We start from the raw sequence: 17,146 nt of genomic DNA, 5'->3' as shown, positions 1-17,146 counted from the left end.
TATTTCAAAAAATACGTGCATATTTAATCATTTTTCCATAATCTAATTAAAACATATGTCGATCGGTAAGCGTGCGTGAGCTTTATAATTGTGTAAGTTGAACAAACTTGGCACCGGTAAAAATCTTCAGATCATCATCTTTAATAATGAATCTGTCCTAAGTTTTGAATTTGCTTTTTAATACCAAGCGATCATGATTCCTTTCTTTTCTCAAATCAACCCCTCAGATTTTGGATCTCAATCATTAAAATACAAATTGCTTTTCTGAGACCTTTTCTCCTTTGGGGTAGAGCCACAAGTTAAAATAAGTGTCGAGTTGTCGCAAGTTGAAACATTGAGACAACAGGAAACGGGAGGTGGGGGGGGGGGGGGTTAATATGTACCCTTTGTATGAAACTGTGTTTCTACGACTCAATAGAAATGAATTTCAGTCTAGCCCTTTCGTATTCTCATTAGCCTGCGCAGCGATTAATTTTTTTCTTTTCTTTTTTGTTTGTTTTGTCTTGATTTTTTTGAGGGGGGGCGGTGTAGCAGTCCTCCCTACCCTCCTCTGAGAGGGGAGGGGTAGTGCGAGCTTATTACCCCGAATCAGCGGTTCTCAATTTAGGTCTTAGGCCTCTCACGGTAGTCACGTTTCCGCTGGTCAAGCACTCACGAAACCGGCAGAACTTTACATCGTTACATACTCTTTGTTAATTAACTGCGATCGATGTTAGGAGAAATTACGTTTTGATTATTATTGGACTAAAGAATATAAATAATCTATCGGCTGAAACGCAATAACGAGGGTCTGAAAAGAAGGTAAATTAAAAACGGGCATATTTCCATAAAATCCATGGTAAAAAAGCAAAAGTTGACGATAAAGCGCTTCCGGCTTAATCTTCTAAGTGTAAGTACAGATGTCAGCTTATCGACAAGTATTCACCCGTCCCTTGCGAGCTTTCTTATAATTTTAGCGCAACAATGATCTCTTTAACCTTTGTTAAAAATGAGCAAGTAATTTCGTTTAGGAATTTGCTCGCATAACTGAATGGGAAGCTGTTTTCCATGTGAACGTGAATGTTGTCATTGCGTGTTCGGCACACAGTGAATTGAATAGGTTTAATACCTTCTTGACAGTTTTACTATCTGTAGTTGCTTGTTTTGAACAAATAAGTATTGTCACAAATCGTCTTCTGTTATTGAAGGTTTACCGAAAATAGCTTAGCGAGGAAATATCATTTATTGTTTAAACATAATCCAATGTCATATTTCGTAATAAATACTTCAGAACCAGATATAAATGACAGAGACGCCAATTCTCGGACTTCCGTCCTCGAATAAAAGTAACCGAAAGCTGTAGCTAATGGATCTCTGTTTGCCGTGCTGTTTGAAGTACTTGCGACAAAACCGAGTAGACGAACAGTAAGTCCTTAGAATGCCGTAATTTGTAAACATTCAATGATCACTTCAAATTCTCGTTTTCGTCCATTTTAGATGATTTTTAATAAGGTAGAAAAACACACACACACACACACACACACACACACACATGTGACTTCACTCGCAAGCAGACCTACGGCGGCTACGCACATAACCTCAAAATTTTCCTTCGCGGAAATACCTTCACTCGACAGATTTCCCGCGCAGATCAGCTAACAGTTGATGTAAAGGGGTCAGCCAATTGCGATTCAGCGTTCCCACGCCTTGTCATGTTTGATTGACCAATAGAAAACTTATTCAAACAATCAGGATTGTGGTATTATCTGTCATATGCGTTGTTGTGTTATGTGGGGGTTTAAATTCCTTGCATTGAAAATTTACCCTCGATGAATCAAATCGGGGACAAGCTTACTCAAACTCAGTGCTTGCCAATACAAGAGTAATTTTCTCCTTATTTGAATCGTTCTGAGGCCTTTCCGCTTCAGATCAATATCTTGTCAACCTCCCCGTTCATGATTGGCAAAACAAAATCCTAGAGACAGTTGGGATTTTTTCCCGCTCTTAATTGAGGTAAGTCTTAACAATATTAACCGATTGACCAGCCTGTCTTCATGTTTGTCTAAGAGTCTCAGTCGGTGTCTAAAAACTACCACAATTTTTATCTCTCAAAAACTCTTTTATAAGTATTGCTTTCAAATCAAATTTTCAATTATCTCTGGAATGGCCCTCAAACTATTGATAAATAGGATGTTTTATAAGCAATTATCTGCTTCGAGTTTTAAGAAGAAAAATTGTTTTGTCTTCGAAGCACGCGAATAGGCTGCATGCATTTGTTATTGTTAATGTCAGTGGTTCTGTTTATGTATGTATTGAGCTTTTACGCTGTGCCCGTTCTTCAAAGTACTTAATACACATAGGTTAACTGTCAACATCCCGTGTAATGTTCCGTGTCTGTATTTTTATCGATTTCTAGCGTTACAACACAAGTGTTTTTGTTCGAGGTGATTAGGTTAAAGTCGAGTTTAAAAAAACCGATAGCTTTCTTAAAGCAAGTATTTTTTTTTTTTTTATCAAAATTCGCCTAGTCTGCCTGTGACTTCAGTGGTTCTACCTCTGGTAAATTTCTTTCACCCTGCTAATGCGCCAGACATCACGGGTGCCTCAACTGGTCAAAGTTCACAAGATTCCAACATTTAATAAATTTCTGCTTGTGAGGCCACCTTAGAAATAGAGAACACCAGCGCCGCATTTGAAGGAGAGTAGACTAAAAGGATTTGTTCGAAGCGGAAGAGTTATCACTTGAATAGAAAGGTACGTCGCGAATGTTTCTCTGAAAATAGGCGTGACTGCGATCGCGTGACTTTTAAGGTTGTCAACATCTACTCATTCACGTCAAACCTGAGGTGTATCAAGAAAAGTTATCTTTTTAGACCGAATGTCGCTCATTGTAGATTTGTTTAGTATCTCCAGTACTGTGAGGTCTATCCTTTGCCGAAATGCGACAGAACTTTTCAGCCTAGGAAATAACTGAAGAAAATTTGCAGTCGGTGCTCGAAACGCTTTCAGGTGATTCATTAGAGGACGACGATGAAAGAATGAACAACGTTTTCAAGCTCACAAGAAACAGTTCTATTCCAGTTTAAATCGTAGATTTCGCGAATTTATCGTTTAAGTCTACACTATCGTTGGTGTTAAAAGCATCAACTAGTAGTTAATTAAATGAGGGTAAGGGGCGCCATTGTTACCTCTATTGACTAAAACCCGCAAAATATACCACAGTGTAATCTTCATGTTGACGGTGACAGACATTAAGAGAAGGCATGCAAGGCGGAGCACCCTCGAACTGAAAAGGAAACATGTTTACCAGTTCACTGATATGTGCTTTAGTGAGAGAAGTTACGTAATTCTTTCAATGAACTTAAACAGTGTACAATGATGATTCATCAGCATGGAACAATGCAAAACACAAAAACTCCGACAATTGTTTTAAAAATGGGATCAATTTGTGTCGTGTGCCAATGATCAGGTGAAAAGCAATGGTCGATGTTTAAATTAAGGCATTGGCTTTATGTGTTGACAGGAAAAGTGAGCATAAAAATTATTTTAGGTCAGCAATTGTCATCACCGCTTTTATTTCTCCATTAGCGGACGTAGTCCTTTCTTTTAATCCGGACGTATAAGAAATTTTTGATTGAATAAGCCCTTTACTGGAGCCGACAAGAATCCTCTCTGCTTATTGAAAATCTAATATTCTTCAATTTACTTCCTGTTCCTAAATACCATCTTAACCTAAGTGAATTGTTCTGGGGAAGCTCTTAAAGATATAGAGCGGATGTGATTACGTTTGTTTTAAATCTAAGACACTCTAAATTTTTCGTGTCGATCTAGCGTGGGGGCCTTGCTGACAAGGGAACTGTTAAAAGGGACGCGTTTGTGATATCGGTATGTGTTCAAGGTTATCGCGCGTGCTTATTAAGATTCAGTCCTTGGAGGTATTAGAGATAAGGAGTTCAGTCTGGGTATGTTCTAGCTTATCTGCTTAGTTGTGCTGGTGCTGTTTACATTTTCCGCACGCACGATTATCCTACAGAGTGTAAATAACGATATCTGTTGCTTGAATCGATTGTTGTATACTACTGATACCTTCAGGCGACTCCTTGGCTCCGGTTGGTTTCCTATCGTGTTTTTTCTGTTCTTGTTTGTTTCCTCTGATAAAAACGTTAATCCATTAATCAGTCAAAATAGAAAAACCATCTTTTTGTCGGCTTACTGATAATGTTCATTTATTTTGGTATTAAATCAGGCGAAATCATGTTCTTTTATCACGAAAGGCTTTTCGTGCCAGGAAATAAAATCTGTTCTTGATTGCGGAGAAGACAAGAGGGGAAGAAAAGGGAACTGGTTTTGGCAGTCTCTCTGCTTCCTTCCTTCGTTTTCAGACGAAACAAAAGGCAGTTCGCACTTAAAATTGATCTAAAAATGACCACGCGACAGATAGAGTTAAGCTGACGCGCGCCAAAAAGATTATGCTGTTATTTTGATATAATTGTATAATAAGATTTAAAAGGTGTGTGGTACAGTGGATCAAGTATAAACTAGCACGAAAGCTATTTTAAACTGTTATTGTTTCTTTTCTTTGTACTCTCGTACCCTTTCTAAGCCGTCGCTTTGTCGCAAGTATTCGCGCGCTTCGTTTCACATTTTAGAGGAGCATTTTTTTCCCTCAGAGATAAATGCGAGCTTCGCGGCCGCGGTTGCAATAGATTCCTTGACCGCCTTCTGCCGTTCACCCATACCTGCTGTTTTTCTTGTTAAAGAAACGAAGACACAGTTTTTCAAGCTCATCAAAAAGTATTTTAGGGAAATCTTTTTTCTTTTTCGTTCTGAGCGTTAGCAGAGCGTAGGGCTAACGCTCGAAACGTCAGCTTTAGAAGCTCTACAAGGGGGCCATTTTACATTATCAACTCTGATCAAACTAATTTATCTTGTAAAACCGACCAGCAACACAGCATCACAGTTTCGTTGTTAACTTTTCTCCTATTATTCAAGACCCTCCTTAGCTGGGATCATTTCTTTTAGTATTTTTGTAAAAGTCAGTAATATTGTAAGAGGGGAAAGTCGACGACAGTCTCCCTTGGGGATTTAGGGTTAACGATGACTCAGAAATAGTGACATACATAGTGCTCGTAATCCGCACCTAAAGTAGACGGGGAAATACCGGCCATGATTTAGGACTTTGGACAGATTACCTGTCTTAGCTAGCTAAACAAATTTAGCATTTACTTCGTTGTAAATATAGCTAACAAATCCATGTAATCCTTTTTTCTCCTCAGCGACTCTGAAATTCAGCCAAGAAGAAGATCTACTATGGATGACAATGTGAGACAAGCACTTTCTTACATATCATTGGGCGATCAAGATCTCAGAAAACAGCGAACCGAAGAAGCTGTTATCCATTTCTGTAAGGCGTACGCTTTGGAGCCTGGTCTTGTGAAGGATCATATGGTCGCTTTGCCACCAAACGCTTTACGTACGGTTCTATGTACCTTAGAGGATTGGTGCATATGTGGGGATGATTCTGGAAGTTTATTAAATTCGGGGCTCACAGTCTCTCTTGATCAAATTTGTGATCTGATTACTTCTAACGGTTTACGCCCGGACAGCCGTGTAGCGTGGTCCACAAAACTTCGACTGCAGATGCGGAGCAAAAAATATTTTGATGCCGTAACGACGTGTGCCGATGCCGTGAAGATATTTTCCAATCAGATTGATGTAGTTTTCTTTCTGGTTCATCGCGCAATGGCCTACATTCTCCTGAAGGAAAAGAAGTTTGCTGTACAGGATATGATCGTCGCGTGCGACAAAGATTTTAATGCTGGTTTAACCTGCATTAAGGAAATTGGGGTAAAACTCCTTCCATCCGTTTTAGAAGCGCTCTATGAGTTCATTGCTTCTCTTGCTAAAAAGTCAAAAAACTTCAGCGAGGAGGAGAGATTTTTGTTGATCAAAACTGACCGCATCGTTGTTGGGTTAAATCCGGAAGATTCGTCTACTATCGGCGACTGTGCAAGTCATATGATCAAACTAAATCAACACAAGCAAGCTGTCGTCCTTTTGTCCGATGGACTAGATCACATAACGTCACTAGGGAAAAGAGAAACGCCGGAGGTGGTGGAGCTGTTGCTTCAAAGGGCACAGTGCTACTTAGCTCTGGAGGAAAGCGAATCTGCCTTAAATGATTATCTTTGTGCGGCAGCCATTGATGAGGATATCACGCAGATCACGATACTTTCCTTGCCCCATCAACAACAAGATAACATTACTGCTCTCGCTAAAAAGATCTCATCTGAGGTCTTAACCCGTTACCGCCTTAAAGTCAGATTGAAAAGCCCATGTGTAGTTGACGCCAAAAATACCGCTGACATCCTAGATAGAGCAGCGCAAATGTACAGGATGTTGTATCTCCTGGACAATAACAACGTTGATGCCTTAGTTAATGCTGCGGAGTGCTTAAAGCTTCAAGACAAAGATACTGCGGCAATCAGCGCCCTTGACTTAGTACTTACGCTCCGCCCAATGTGTTCCAAAGCCTATTACACTCGTGCGTTTTGTCACATGAAAACCGCTGACTTGAATAACGCCTTTGCAGACTTTAACATGACCCTCGACATCCAGCCAAGTTTTGTCCAAGCGCTTTGTGGGCGCGCCTTTGTTTTGCTCTTGAGTGGAGATCTTGGCAAGGCGGCTAAAGATCTGACAGCAGCAAGCGGGATCTCTATTTGTGCCACAGTCACCTGGATAAAAGAATTACCCGACTGTGAGCAAGAAACACTGAAGAATCAAATCAAGGAATACTTAGTAACGACCCCCAAGAAACACTCCCAGAGTCGAGGCTTGTGCGAGGACGACTCGCTCGTCACTTTAGGTAACGTGTTAACGCGCGCGTTTCCCACGGACTTCGAGTGTCATCATGTGTTTGTGGAAATATTACAGTCGCTGTGTAAGATGGATGAAGCGCAAGCAATTCTTGTTCGCTTAATTACAAACAATCCCGATGACTATTTAGCAACGCTACATCTTGCTGTATTGAAAATGAGGCGAAACAGAACAGCTGATGCACTGGAAGACATCTGTTCCCTTTTGAAAACGATAGGAGAAGAGAAACTTGCAAGCGCAATGTTGAGATTAACTGACAAAGACCGTGCGCGTTTAACGCGCGAGTCGCATTGCGAGGGCGTACAGAGATTTAACGCTCACCTAGGAGATGCAACAATAGAAGGATATTTTTCCATAGCCATCGCCTCCTCTCCAATCAAAGCCTTGGAATCTTACGTGTGGCGAGCAAAGTGTAGAATGTTGAAGGGTCAGCTCGATTTGGCCATCGCAGACCTGGATTCAGTGCTTATTAAAAAACCAAATCATGTTGAGGTGCTCTGTGTGAGAGGTCATCTCTTTATCCTGAAAAACAACCGGAAAGCGAGCTACAATGACTTACTATTGGCGTTACTTCTCAACTCTCAAGCACTTAAGACTTTCATCCTTTCACTTCCTGATAATCAGAAGAATCTTGTGGTGGGAACCCTTGAAGACTGTGTCCAAATGCTGTTTTCTCATTACCTGACACAAGGTTTCCGTTCCAAATTTATATTGAAGCTCTGTGATTTATTGGTTCAAATAAACAGTGACGTAGCTTCTTACCACAGCCTTTACGCCGACGGCCTCATAATCTTTGAAGAGTACCGAAAAGCCATTGAGGAGCTCGACATCACCAAACGACTGTCTTCCGAAGATGTATCGATACTCAGCCGAAGTGGACTCGTCCACATGAAACTCAATGAAGTTGAAATTTCGGCAGCAAAATTTCGAGAACTGGCCGACATCGATCCTGAAGCCTTGAACTTCGCTGCCAAAGCATTAAATCAGGAGCAGAGAGAAATCCTGTCTAAAGAAGCTATGGATAAGGCGAACTATCATACTAACGTCAATCAAAATGACAATGCCTTGGGATTCTTCACGGTTGCTGCCGCCGCGACGTGTGATGGTCAGCTGAAGGAGATTCTGCGCATGCGTTCTAAATGTTATGAAAGGCTCAGGCGATTTCCAGAAGCTATCGAAGACCTGACGTCAGTCATTCGATCGGGCGCACCAGTCGTCGGAGATCTTGTGGCACGCGGTAATCTGCACTTGCTCGATGAGAATTACAATGGCGCATGTAAGGACTTCCTTGTTGCTATGGAAACGCAAGAGGTGACAGCGATGACACTTATTTCGTCCTATCCCGGAAGAGAAGTGGCAATCAAAACTTTTCTCAAAGCTGCCTCAGCTCATCATAAAAAATTGGCAGATGGACTAAGGGTTTGCCTGTACGGACTGAAGTTTGATCCAAACAACATTGAGCTGAAAACACTAAAGCGAAACTTTGAATTTGGTTTAAACAACAAGTGTTTTATCCAATAAAAAGAAGCCAAATAGTTTAGTACGAAGATTTCCAGCCACATGGAATGTCCTGAGAAATTAATTGAATTCATTGCTTGTGTTGAATTGGAAATTAGTTTTTTTTAATTCTTTCCTTGTTTGCCTTACTTAAAAATATTTGCTTAGTTCTTTCGCGACGCCTAAATAGGAATGGTCACTGTTTCAACTTAAAAGCATGAAAATCAAGATAGAATGTGACGTGGAAACATTACAGCATGTAGCTTGCATTGTGAAATTCATTTTGAAAGTACCTTGTGTGATAAAGTGGCATTAATAATGCTAAAGCTTACTAGACATAGATCTGTTCCCTGAGCATTCAGCTTATTACGTTCCCAAAGTATCGATATAGCCTTTCATAGTTTTTGTTCATTAGCATTGTTTTGTTTTCTATAACTTTTTTTAAATAAAATAAGAATTTTTTCTTAATTTTGCGATGTAGTTTTTGTTAGGTTGCCCGTTCGCACCTTTTCCATAACTTTTATGTAATTTTTAATTTAGTTTACGTGAGTTAGCTTGCGATACCTTCAACAAATAGAATGACCATTATCATTGTATTAGACTACGAGCAGTCCCACCTTTTCGGTGAAGTCCGTTGCGCGAGTAAAAAACATGAGCGGAAAAATGATCCTTGCGCACCACTTGGAACTCTGAGACTGAGGTGCAGAGTTTCATGCGGCGCGCTGACATCAACTTTCTTCTTTGCTGATTTTTTTTAACCCGCGCAACGGACTTCGCCGAGAAGGAGGAACTCGTAGTCTAATTTTAAAATTTTTCTATCATCGCTATTACAAGAACGCTTCATCATCGTTATCGTCCTCAATATCGAGAAACAAGTTTACGAATCAATTTTTGTACCGCTGCGATAAGCTCTATTTACCAGCGTGCACGGGTTTCAACCGCTTATTTACTGTAAGATGTCGTAGTTTTGCTGGAGCCGTTGCACGGTATGAACACAAATCGAACCACAATGCTGAACAAGGACGTTCAAAACACTTAAGGGCACCATTTCAGTATTAAAACACTTCGTTATTTTTATTCAGTTACAATGAAAGCAATATTTACATCAACTTTTCTGAGCGGAAAAATACATCTACATAAATGAATTGAATGGTACTGGTATGAATAAATAACAATAGCTTTAAAATAAATTTACAATTTAAATGTTTGAGACAAAATGTACAAAAGACATTTGATGCTTCGCCAAAACGCACATCATTTATACCGAGCAAGATGAATGACAAAGCAATGAATGTCTTAAAAACTGCCTTAAATTATTTTTTACGCTGCAAACTTAAGCACTCGCGTCTTCTGACTTACAATACCATCACTAAAAGTAGATTTCTGGTGTAAACAATATAACAAACTAGTTTCAGTCTTAAGTAAGGTAAACAAACAAACATTACATCTACAGATTCAATCTGTCATATTTACAAAACAAGTTAGTTTCGGAGAAAAAACTAAACTGCAAAAATTTGAGATACTTTGCTTGCTCGCTAGTTGCGGAGAAATTTTTCATTCATCACTTTATTACAACTGATTCTGTTCACTATTTTTTTTAGATCTTAATGGAATAGTCTGGATGGAGTTGTAATTAACCATCAATAATCATACATATTTAACGAAACAAAATAATTATGATCGGATGGAATCATCTACAACAGTTTAAAGCTCACGCAAGAAACTTAGATTGTGAAAATGTTTCCCAAGTCCACACTTTGTTTTTTTATCAGAGAGAACACTGCCTTAAAGCCTTTTTTGTTCGAACAGTTCAATTCTTTGTAGTAAACAAAAAAGGTGCTCTCACCTCAGATTATCGAGTTAAGGATATCATGCTATAGGTCTTCTAGATGTTGTTACAAAAAGACAGTATTAACCTTCTCTTTTGAATGGGACGAAAATAAACGCTTGCGAACCGCAATCCATTTTTTTTTGCTCATGAGCCCCCTGAATCAGGAGGTTCATTAATTTTCAGACCGCTTTTTTCTTTTCTTACTCAATACGTCTTGTTCATCGTATGATACAAGGATGGCCAAGGCGTACTCGAATCCTCAAACCTTGCCAAAAAAATTGGCTTCACTCTCCATTTCCTCATATTTTTCCAAGTCAAATTTTACTTAAAATGTTCTTCTTTTTTTCTTCGTTCTCCTCTCTTCTTTTCTTTCTTCTTTTTCTTTTCATTTTGGTGCTTGCCGAATACCACAGTTAAGAGGTAACAAATACTAAAATTCCTCGTCAGACGCAAGTAGCGTGGAATTCTCATTATCGTATCTGTATCCATGGCCATCAAGAACTGTGATTTGCATTCCAGGTTTAATTGAATCCAAGTTTTCCACAACAGTGCTTCGATATGAAGTTACAGAGTTCGCTTGCACAGTGCTTTCCTCGTTGAAAGTTTTTAGATTCTGCGCGTTTGCGTAATGCTGATAAGATCTGGAGAAGTTGTGAATCGCATCATCTACAATGTCTTTAGGATTTATCGTTTGTCTTAGATTTCTAGAGATACTTTTCAACGCGATTCCTTGCCCTCGCTCGTCAAGTTTTCTCTGATGACGATAAATCGAGTAAGGGAAGGCGTGCCTGAGAGCAATGGCAGCGAAGAACATTTCTATGCAGACCACAAAGTTCTGATACCCGGCAGCAATTGTGCCAGCGGATAAGTCACGATATGTTCTGATGGCTCCCGCCTTTTCTAGCACAGCTAGTAGAACACCTGAGGAAACAAAAATTTTGTACAACATCGTTTTTGTTGTCTTCTTTTTTTTCTCTGGCAAGAATCACTTCTGTATGGCTGTGTAAAGTTCAAACAGATCGCCCATGGATGGAAAAAGAGGACTGTGACTTAATTACGTCAGATATGTGCGGCCAGTTTGCTCAGCAAGATTCAAAATGGCGGCATTCATTGTCGATAATTTAGTTAAGGCTAATAAATCTTTGAATCTTAAAACATGGTCATCCAGATATACTTTTAAAAGGCGTTGATAGAAATTACTCTTACCTTGCCAAAAAGAAAGAAAAATAACTGACTTTATGGTAAAAAACTTCAGCACAGGATAGTAAGGACTAAGGAGATCTCGTGTGGCTTGATAGAACAGAAACAATGCATACAGAGCCAGTGACACCGTGATATTGTACACTATTGTGATATACAGATAGCCACGGTCAGCTCTGAAATACAACAATAAAAACAGTTTAATAATCTAAACATGATTAATCTACTGGACTGATGTACTTCCTAAGCAGATTAATAGTTCACCATTTATTCACCCTTAGTAAAAAAAGCCTACAACCAAGAGATATATGAGTGAGTCTCATACTCTGAATACCAGATGGTGATGGTACTATTTACTAACACAAATGACCATAAGTTCATAATCACACGACCCTAACATGATACTTCTTGGTGAAATATCTTTTATTTTAATTTTTTTCTTTTGTTTCTTTTCATATCAACAAAAAAGTAGCCATTTTAGATGTTAACATTCAAAGTTTAACCAAGCATGATGGCCATGCTCAGTCTATGCCTGTTCACTAATCAATTTTCCCATGTTAGTACTAAGAAGGATTTTAAAAATGCACAAAGCAGGCACCCTGATAAATGAAATAGGAGGTGGGTGTTTGGAAGCATCACACCCATGTCAGTGGTTAAACAGCTTCCCCTTCAACTTGGTGGCAATCTGAATGCCTGATGCAAAAGCTAGTTATATTTAAGTATACTGGTTACAAAAGTGTGCTATTTTAATCAATATTTATCTTAGCAATATCAATTTTTGGGACAAAGATCTAAGGAATTGTTAACAGAACACTTTTATCAAACAGTTTCTTTTTTTGTAATTTAAATCAAACCTAAAATATAAGACAATACAGTCACATGACTGTGATTACCTCCAGTCTCCATCAGAGTAGTAACCAAGTGGCTGAAGAATGAGTGTAATGACTGCCATGATGGGTTTTATGACACAGTACTGAAGAGTGGCCTAGAGGGACATGAGTCAATCATGAAATCACGTCATTTTGTTGTTAGGCCGATACAAACTGACAGCATATAGAAAATGTACCTGGTTCTAATCTAAGTTTCAAAAGTAGCATGTAGAAAAAAAAAAACCAACAACAACAACAATCACTGAAGACCAATTAACACAAGTCCCCTTAAAAATCCAGGTGGTAACTTTACCAGCTCCTACCCTGTCAGAGAGAAGCTCCAAAAGCAAGAGAGGCTTCTCCTAACAACTACCATGGTAAGAATTTTCAATGATATCTGTAAGCACAAGTTCTTAAAGTTGCAAACACCCGTGAGTGTCAAAAAAAAAAAGGGTACTTAAATCTAGGTATCATTGATATGAAAAAATAAATGAAATTGAATTTTGCATTCAGTAGTGCCAAAAAGAAGACAAAAAGAGTGTCTTAATTCTGTATCTCAGAATACTAAGCTTCAGGATAAAAGAAGAGAAATAAATCTCTCAATTCCTTGAAGCCAGAGAACTTTCATTAGTAACTCATCACATCTAATCGCAACTACGGTGACTATTTCTTCCAAAGTCAAAGGTAAAGAAGGCAAGAAATCTATCAATCATATTTCTTGTTTGTTATAATTTTTATAATTGTTATATCTATATTTTCCTAACAGTGCAACAAAATTAGAAATAAAATTTAAAAAAAACAACAACTTAGGACATTTTATCTAAGATGATATATCAGACCTCACCTGTTTACAGAATCTTAAGAACACTATTGTATATTGACATCCTGTTAAACAACATGTGCACCATAACCAACTGGCTCTGAAAAAAAAAAGGGGATCATGAAAAAGAACTCATGGAAAAATTCCAGTAAAAGCAGCTTATCTATTGAAAAGACAAACAATGATTAAGAGCTAAAAAAAGTTTAGGCAATGTGATTAAGTAACATTCCAACTTGGTCAGTGCACTCACAGTCCTTGATATTCCAGTTACCTAGTGATACACAGCTTCATGTTATGATAACAGTTAAAATGTTTGCCAAATTCACATAATTATGTTTTGTTCATTTAAGTGCCAACACTCATTTTGGTGAATGATATGACTTGCGTGCTCTAAGAAATTTCAAATATTCCAAAAGCATGTCATGAAATACTTTGCATGCCTTTTAAAGAACATCACTGGCATTTTCTGACCCATCAATTAAGGCAAAATACAGACAAATTTAGTATCCCTAATAATATACTCTTGTGGCTAAAAAATACCACAAGGCCAACAATTTACGTAAAATCTGTGATGATTCACTTACTTTATTGGTCGTCCTCTTATCTCACTTAAGATTGACATCTCACCTCCCAAATATTCGTAACACAAACTCAAGAAGTTGTAGATAACAAATGCTAAAAAAAAGACAACCAATTTCAAAAGACTGGAATAACAGCCACATCACAAAAGCCAAAGGAAATTCTATTTACAACCACCTTCATGTTACCCCTCAGCTGACAATCATTTTCTATTCTGGTCAGAAGATTTTGGCAATCAACATTTTTACCCAAGACAGAAATTAAATATAGCAAACTGTATGTTCTTCCTAAAGTAATGAGCTCTTAACAGTTATTTACATCAATTATGACAATAACAGGGCTGCTTTATGAGATGTTTGCACTCCTTTTTATAAGGATTGTGTATATCTTGTTAAAATCACTCTGTAAAAGGCAAAAGATGGTTGCTATGTGATTTTCCTAAGTAAGTTTCTCAAGGACACCAAATATAACAAAATAAAATGCTACTGCACCAGTGACCAAAGAATATTTATCAGGTGTCAATTTTAACTCTTCCCATGACAGAGCTCAATCAGCATCTATCTTTCTCTATAAAATCAATCAATGCTTTCAACATTGCCTATCCTGGCCACATGCAGAATGCATGTCACAATTGCAATCTCTGATGAAATTTTGTTATATCCCCTACTGATGCAGCACCACAGTTTCTTTAGCCCTTCAACTCCCAGAAGTGATTAACATGTAACTTCTCCCTATAATATCCATTCATTATCCAGCAAACAGGTAATGAGAATAGTAACCCAAACTTATTGGGTAGAAGTTGTTTTCTTGATCTACCATAAAATCCTCACAACTAACTTACAAAGAAATGTGTAGTAGCTAGAGGGGAGAATTGACAATTGGATCTTGGGAGTTAAAGGGTTAAAGACTGATCCAATTACTTCATATTCTCAACATGCAGGCTCAGTGAGTAGTCTACAATTCACTTGATTTTATCATAGGGATAATATACAATAACAAGTAAAGATCATGATTTTCATTCCACCAAAAAAAAGAACATGATCAAAGAACATACATTTTTCCATAGTTTAGACTGTTACATCTTTGTTGTCAAGTTTGGAAGTATTAAGACAATTATTCACTCAATGGTGTGTTTTGATAAGCTATTGTTTTCAGAAGCTGGCATTAAATTGGTAAGATAAATTAAAAAATGTTAAGTACCTTCATAACAATCCCTGATACTGTCAAAGTAGACATAGTATGACTGTTCAAAAAATAACAAGCTCAACCAGGAATCAAATGCATAGATAGGAACAATAAACAGGATTCTCACAATCCACCTCTGCTCATTTGGGTTAGTGTAATACCTTAAATGTTGATAAATCTGCAAGATAGAATGAGTTAAAACATCAACCTACAATCATAAACAAAACACACTTCCTGCACAATTTTAAAAGACAATTTTCAAAGGAATAGGTTATCTTTTGGAAATCTCAAAATGCAGTAAGTAGTTAGTATTTGAATATATTCACTAACATTAGAGATGAATCAAAGCATATGGTTTCCGGAGAATACTTCTCTTCTAAAGGGATCTTCATTAATGTCAATTTTCATTACTGAAAATGAAAGACCTTATTTACGAGCTGTCTTTGCCATTCACAAGCTATCTGTGACAACCAGCAATCCTGGCATGCAATACTTAATCATAATTTTATTCTTAGTAATACAAGAAATACAATGTCATAGTTTGAGGAGGAAATATTTATTACATTGATTTGAGTGTCAGATAAACGTTTCTCAGTTGTACGATTCATCCTCAAAAAATCACCGATAATTTATCTTTGATAGTCGTTTTATATTTTTACCTTTCAAATGATCTATGTTGCAAGCACATGCAGTTGTACTCTCTTTAAACAGAATCGTTCGCGACATATGAAATAACGTAACTGAAGTTTCACTGCTCACTGCGGGTGATTGTAGAAAGGAAATTGGTTTGAAATTTATCAGTTGTCAAAACTCGCTGCGACTACAGACGATCTAAACAAAGATCTAAATAAAGCCTAAAATTTTCTAATAGAAAACAACAAATCTAACGTAAAAATGGATTTCAAGAGTCTTCCCGACATTGTAGAGGAGTTGAGAGTCACTCCTAGTGATAAGAAAAGACATGAAAACAACAATAGGTCATGCCCCTTCCAAACTTGTACATTGATGCAAGTTGGAGTTTGAAGTTTGGGTCTTGCTGTAATAAAATGGACAGATTTTGAGTCCAAGATTTTTTGACTTAGAAAAATTGGTTCCGATATGAGAGGAGAAATCGGCAAAACCATATTACAAATACAACCGCTAGTTCGCGTATGAATTCAATGTACACTTTCGTTTCGTGTATCTTGTAAATACTTTTCTTTCAAAATTTAACTATTCCTCACCTGATGGCAGGTTATAATTAAAGATAACCACACAAAGATACCCGAAATTCCGCGAGCAGCGGCGGTTTGGAAGAAAATCTGTTCATCGGCTGCAACTGGAGTAAGTTCGTTTAAAATGGGGGTTGGCGAAGTTGTTGTCGTATTTGGCGAACTTAGCAACAAAGACGTGTTGAACAACATGGAAATATGAAAACGGTAACACCAGTCAATGAAACTTCTTTCGAGACTCCGTAGTTCAAATCACTGAAAGAAACTCCAACAAAGACAATGGTCATCTACAAAGTGAAAAACCTGTTTCTTTCCGTAATAACTTCAACGAACAGCGATGCATGCTTCTAAAAATAACCACTTTTTTAGAGTTTCCGCTGACCAGTTCATCCAGGCAGGTGCTTTTCAAGTTTTTTAAAGGTTATTTTTACCAGTTTTGTGGTTATCGTTGTTTTCATCCATGCCAATGGCCAAGGGTCGAAGACTGAAGATTTTTGTCAAGAAATTTATTCAAGCGGAGCCTCCTCTCTATCCATGAAAACGATTAGCATCAACGTGTACCAGAAGCACGCGGTAAAGGGCTCCTGTATCTGCGTAATAGCTACGTCACATGTCAAGTATGTTTGGTACGCTCGCGAGTTACGTTTCATGATAACCAAGTTTAGCCGAGTGCGAGCGACGGAGGGAAAAAATTGATTTTTTTCCAATCGTACTTTACTGTTGTGCAGTAATGTGGCAAAATTTTCCTTACTTTGTATAGACACTCGTTATTTATCTTTCTTCAGGGTCTTTTTATAGAATCGCAAAAAAAAATAATTAATTGAGATAAAAATAATCGCGGGGAGTGTGGAAGTGTGCGGCTGAGTGGGAAAAATGCGGAAGGCTGCAGATCTATCGATGCAAGGCTTCTTTTCTCCAAAACTTCACTCGATGCGGGGGAAACAGGGCTATTGTATTGAAGAGGAGAACTTGGGCCCTTCTCTGTTTTCATGCGTTTCGTTGGCCACATTCACCAAATTTCCCGTAACGGCTGGCCCGTAGACCGTCTGAAGACCAAAGAACATCTCGATTTCCTCATTCTTTCCACTTGAACTGA

At 38.1% G+C, this 17,146-nt stretch overlaps 2 protein-coding genes across 6 annotated transcripts; one reads left to right on the top strand and one right to left on the bottom strand.

Moving 5' to 3' along the window:
* Positions 1-1,302: 1,302 nt before the first annotated feature.
* Positions 1,303-8,762, top strand: LOC131787993 (uncharacterized). 5 transcript variants are annotated; one of them, XM_059105070.2, is made up of 2 exons: positions 1,303-1,404; positions 5,256-8,762. In XM_059105070.2, exons 1-2 carry the CDS (start codon positions 1,346-1,348, stop codon positions 8,377-8,379), a joined length of 3,183 nt encoding a protein of 1,060 aa, XP_058961053.1. In that variant the 5' UTR covers positions 1,303-1,345; the 3' UTR covers positions 8,380-8,762. The 5 variants fall into 5 exon arrangements, with proteins under 5 accessions (XP_058961053.1, XP_058961054.1, XP_058961056.1 ...); XM_059105071.2 differs by lacking the exon at positions 1,303-1,404 and adding an exon at positions 1,811-1,992; XM_059105073.2 differs by lacking the exon at positions 1,303-1,404 and adding an exon at positions 2,643-2,733.
* A 646-nt stretch (positions 8,763-9,408) lies between these two features.
* On the bottom strand, positions 9,409-16,574 carry LOC131787980 (transmembrane protein 184B). The gene is made up of 7 exons (XM_059105061.2): positions 16,063-16,574; positions 14,855-15,017; positions 13,660-13,750; positions 13,100-13,175; positions 12,280-12,371; positions 11,393-11,562; positions 9,409-11,107 (listed from the first exon to the last, which is right to left on the bottom strand). The coding sequence occupies exons 1-7, from the start codon at positions 16,240-16,242 to the stop codon at positions 10,617-10,619; spliced, it is 1,263 nt and encodes a 420-aa protein (XP_058961044.1). The 5' UTR covers positions 16,243-16,574; the 3' UTR covers positions 9,409-10,616.
* Positions 16,575-17,146: the final 572 nt, after the last annotated feature.

This window comes from Pocillopora verrucosa, chromosome 8 (assembly GCF_036669915.1).
Source record: "Pocillopora verrucosa isolate sample1 chromosome 8, ASM3666991v2, whole genome shotgun sequence".
Taxonomy (NCBI): domain Eukaryota; kingdom Metazoa; phylum Cnidaria; class Anthozoa; order Scleractinia; family Pocilloporidae; genus Pocillopora; species Pocillopora verrucosa.
Note: the sequence above shows the minus strand (reverse complement) of the source record. Positions and strands in the feature narration are given on the sequence as shown.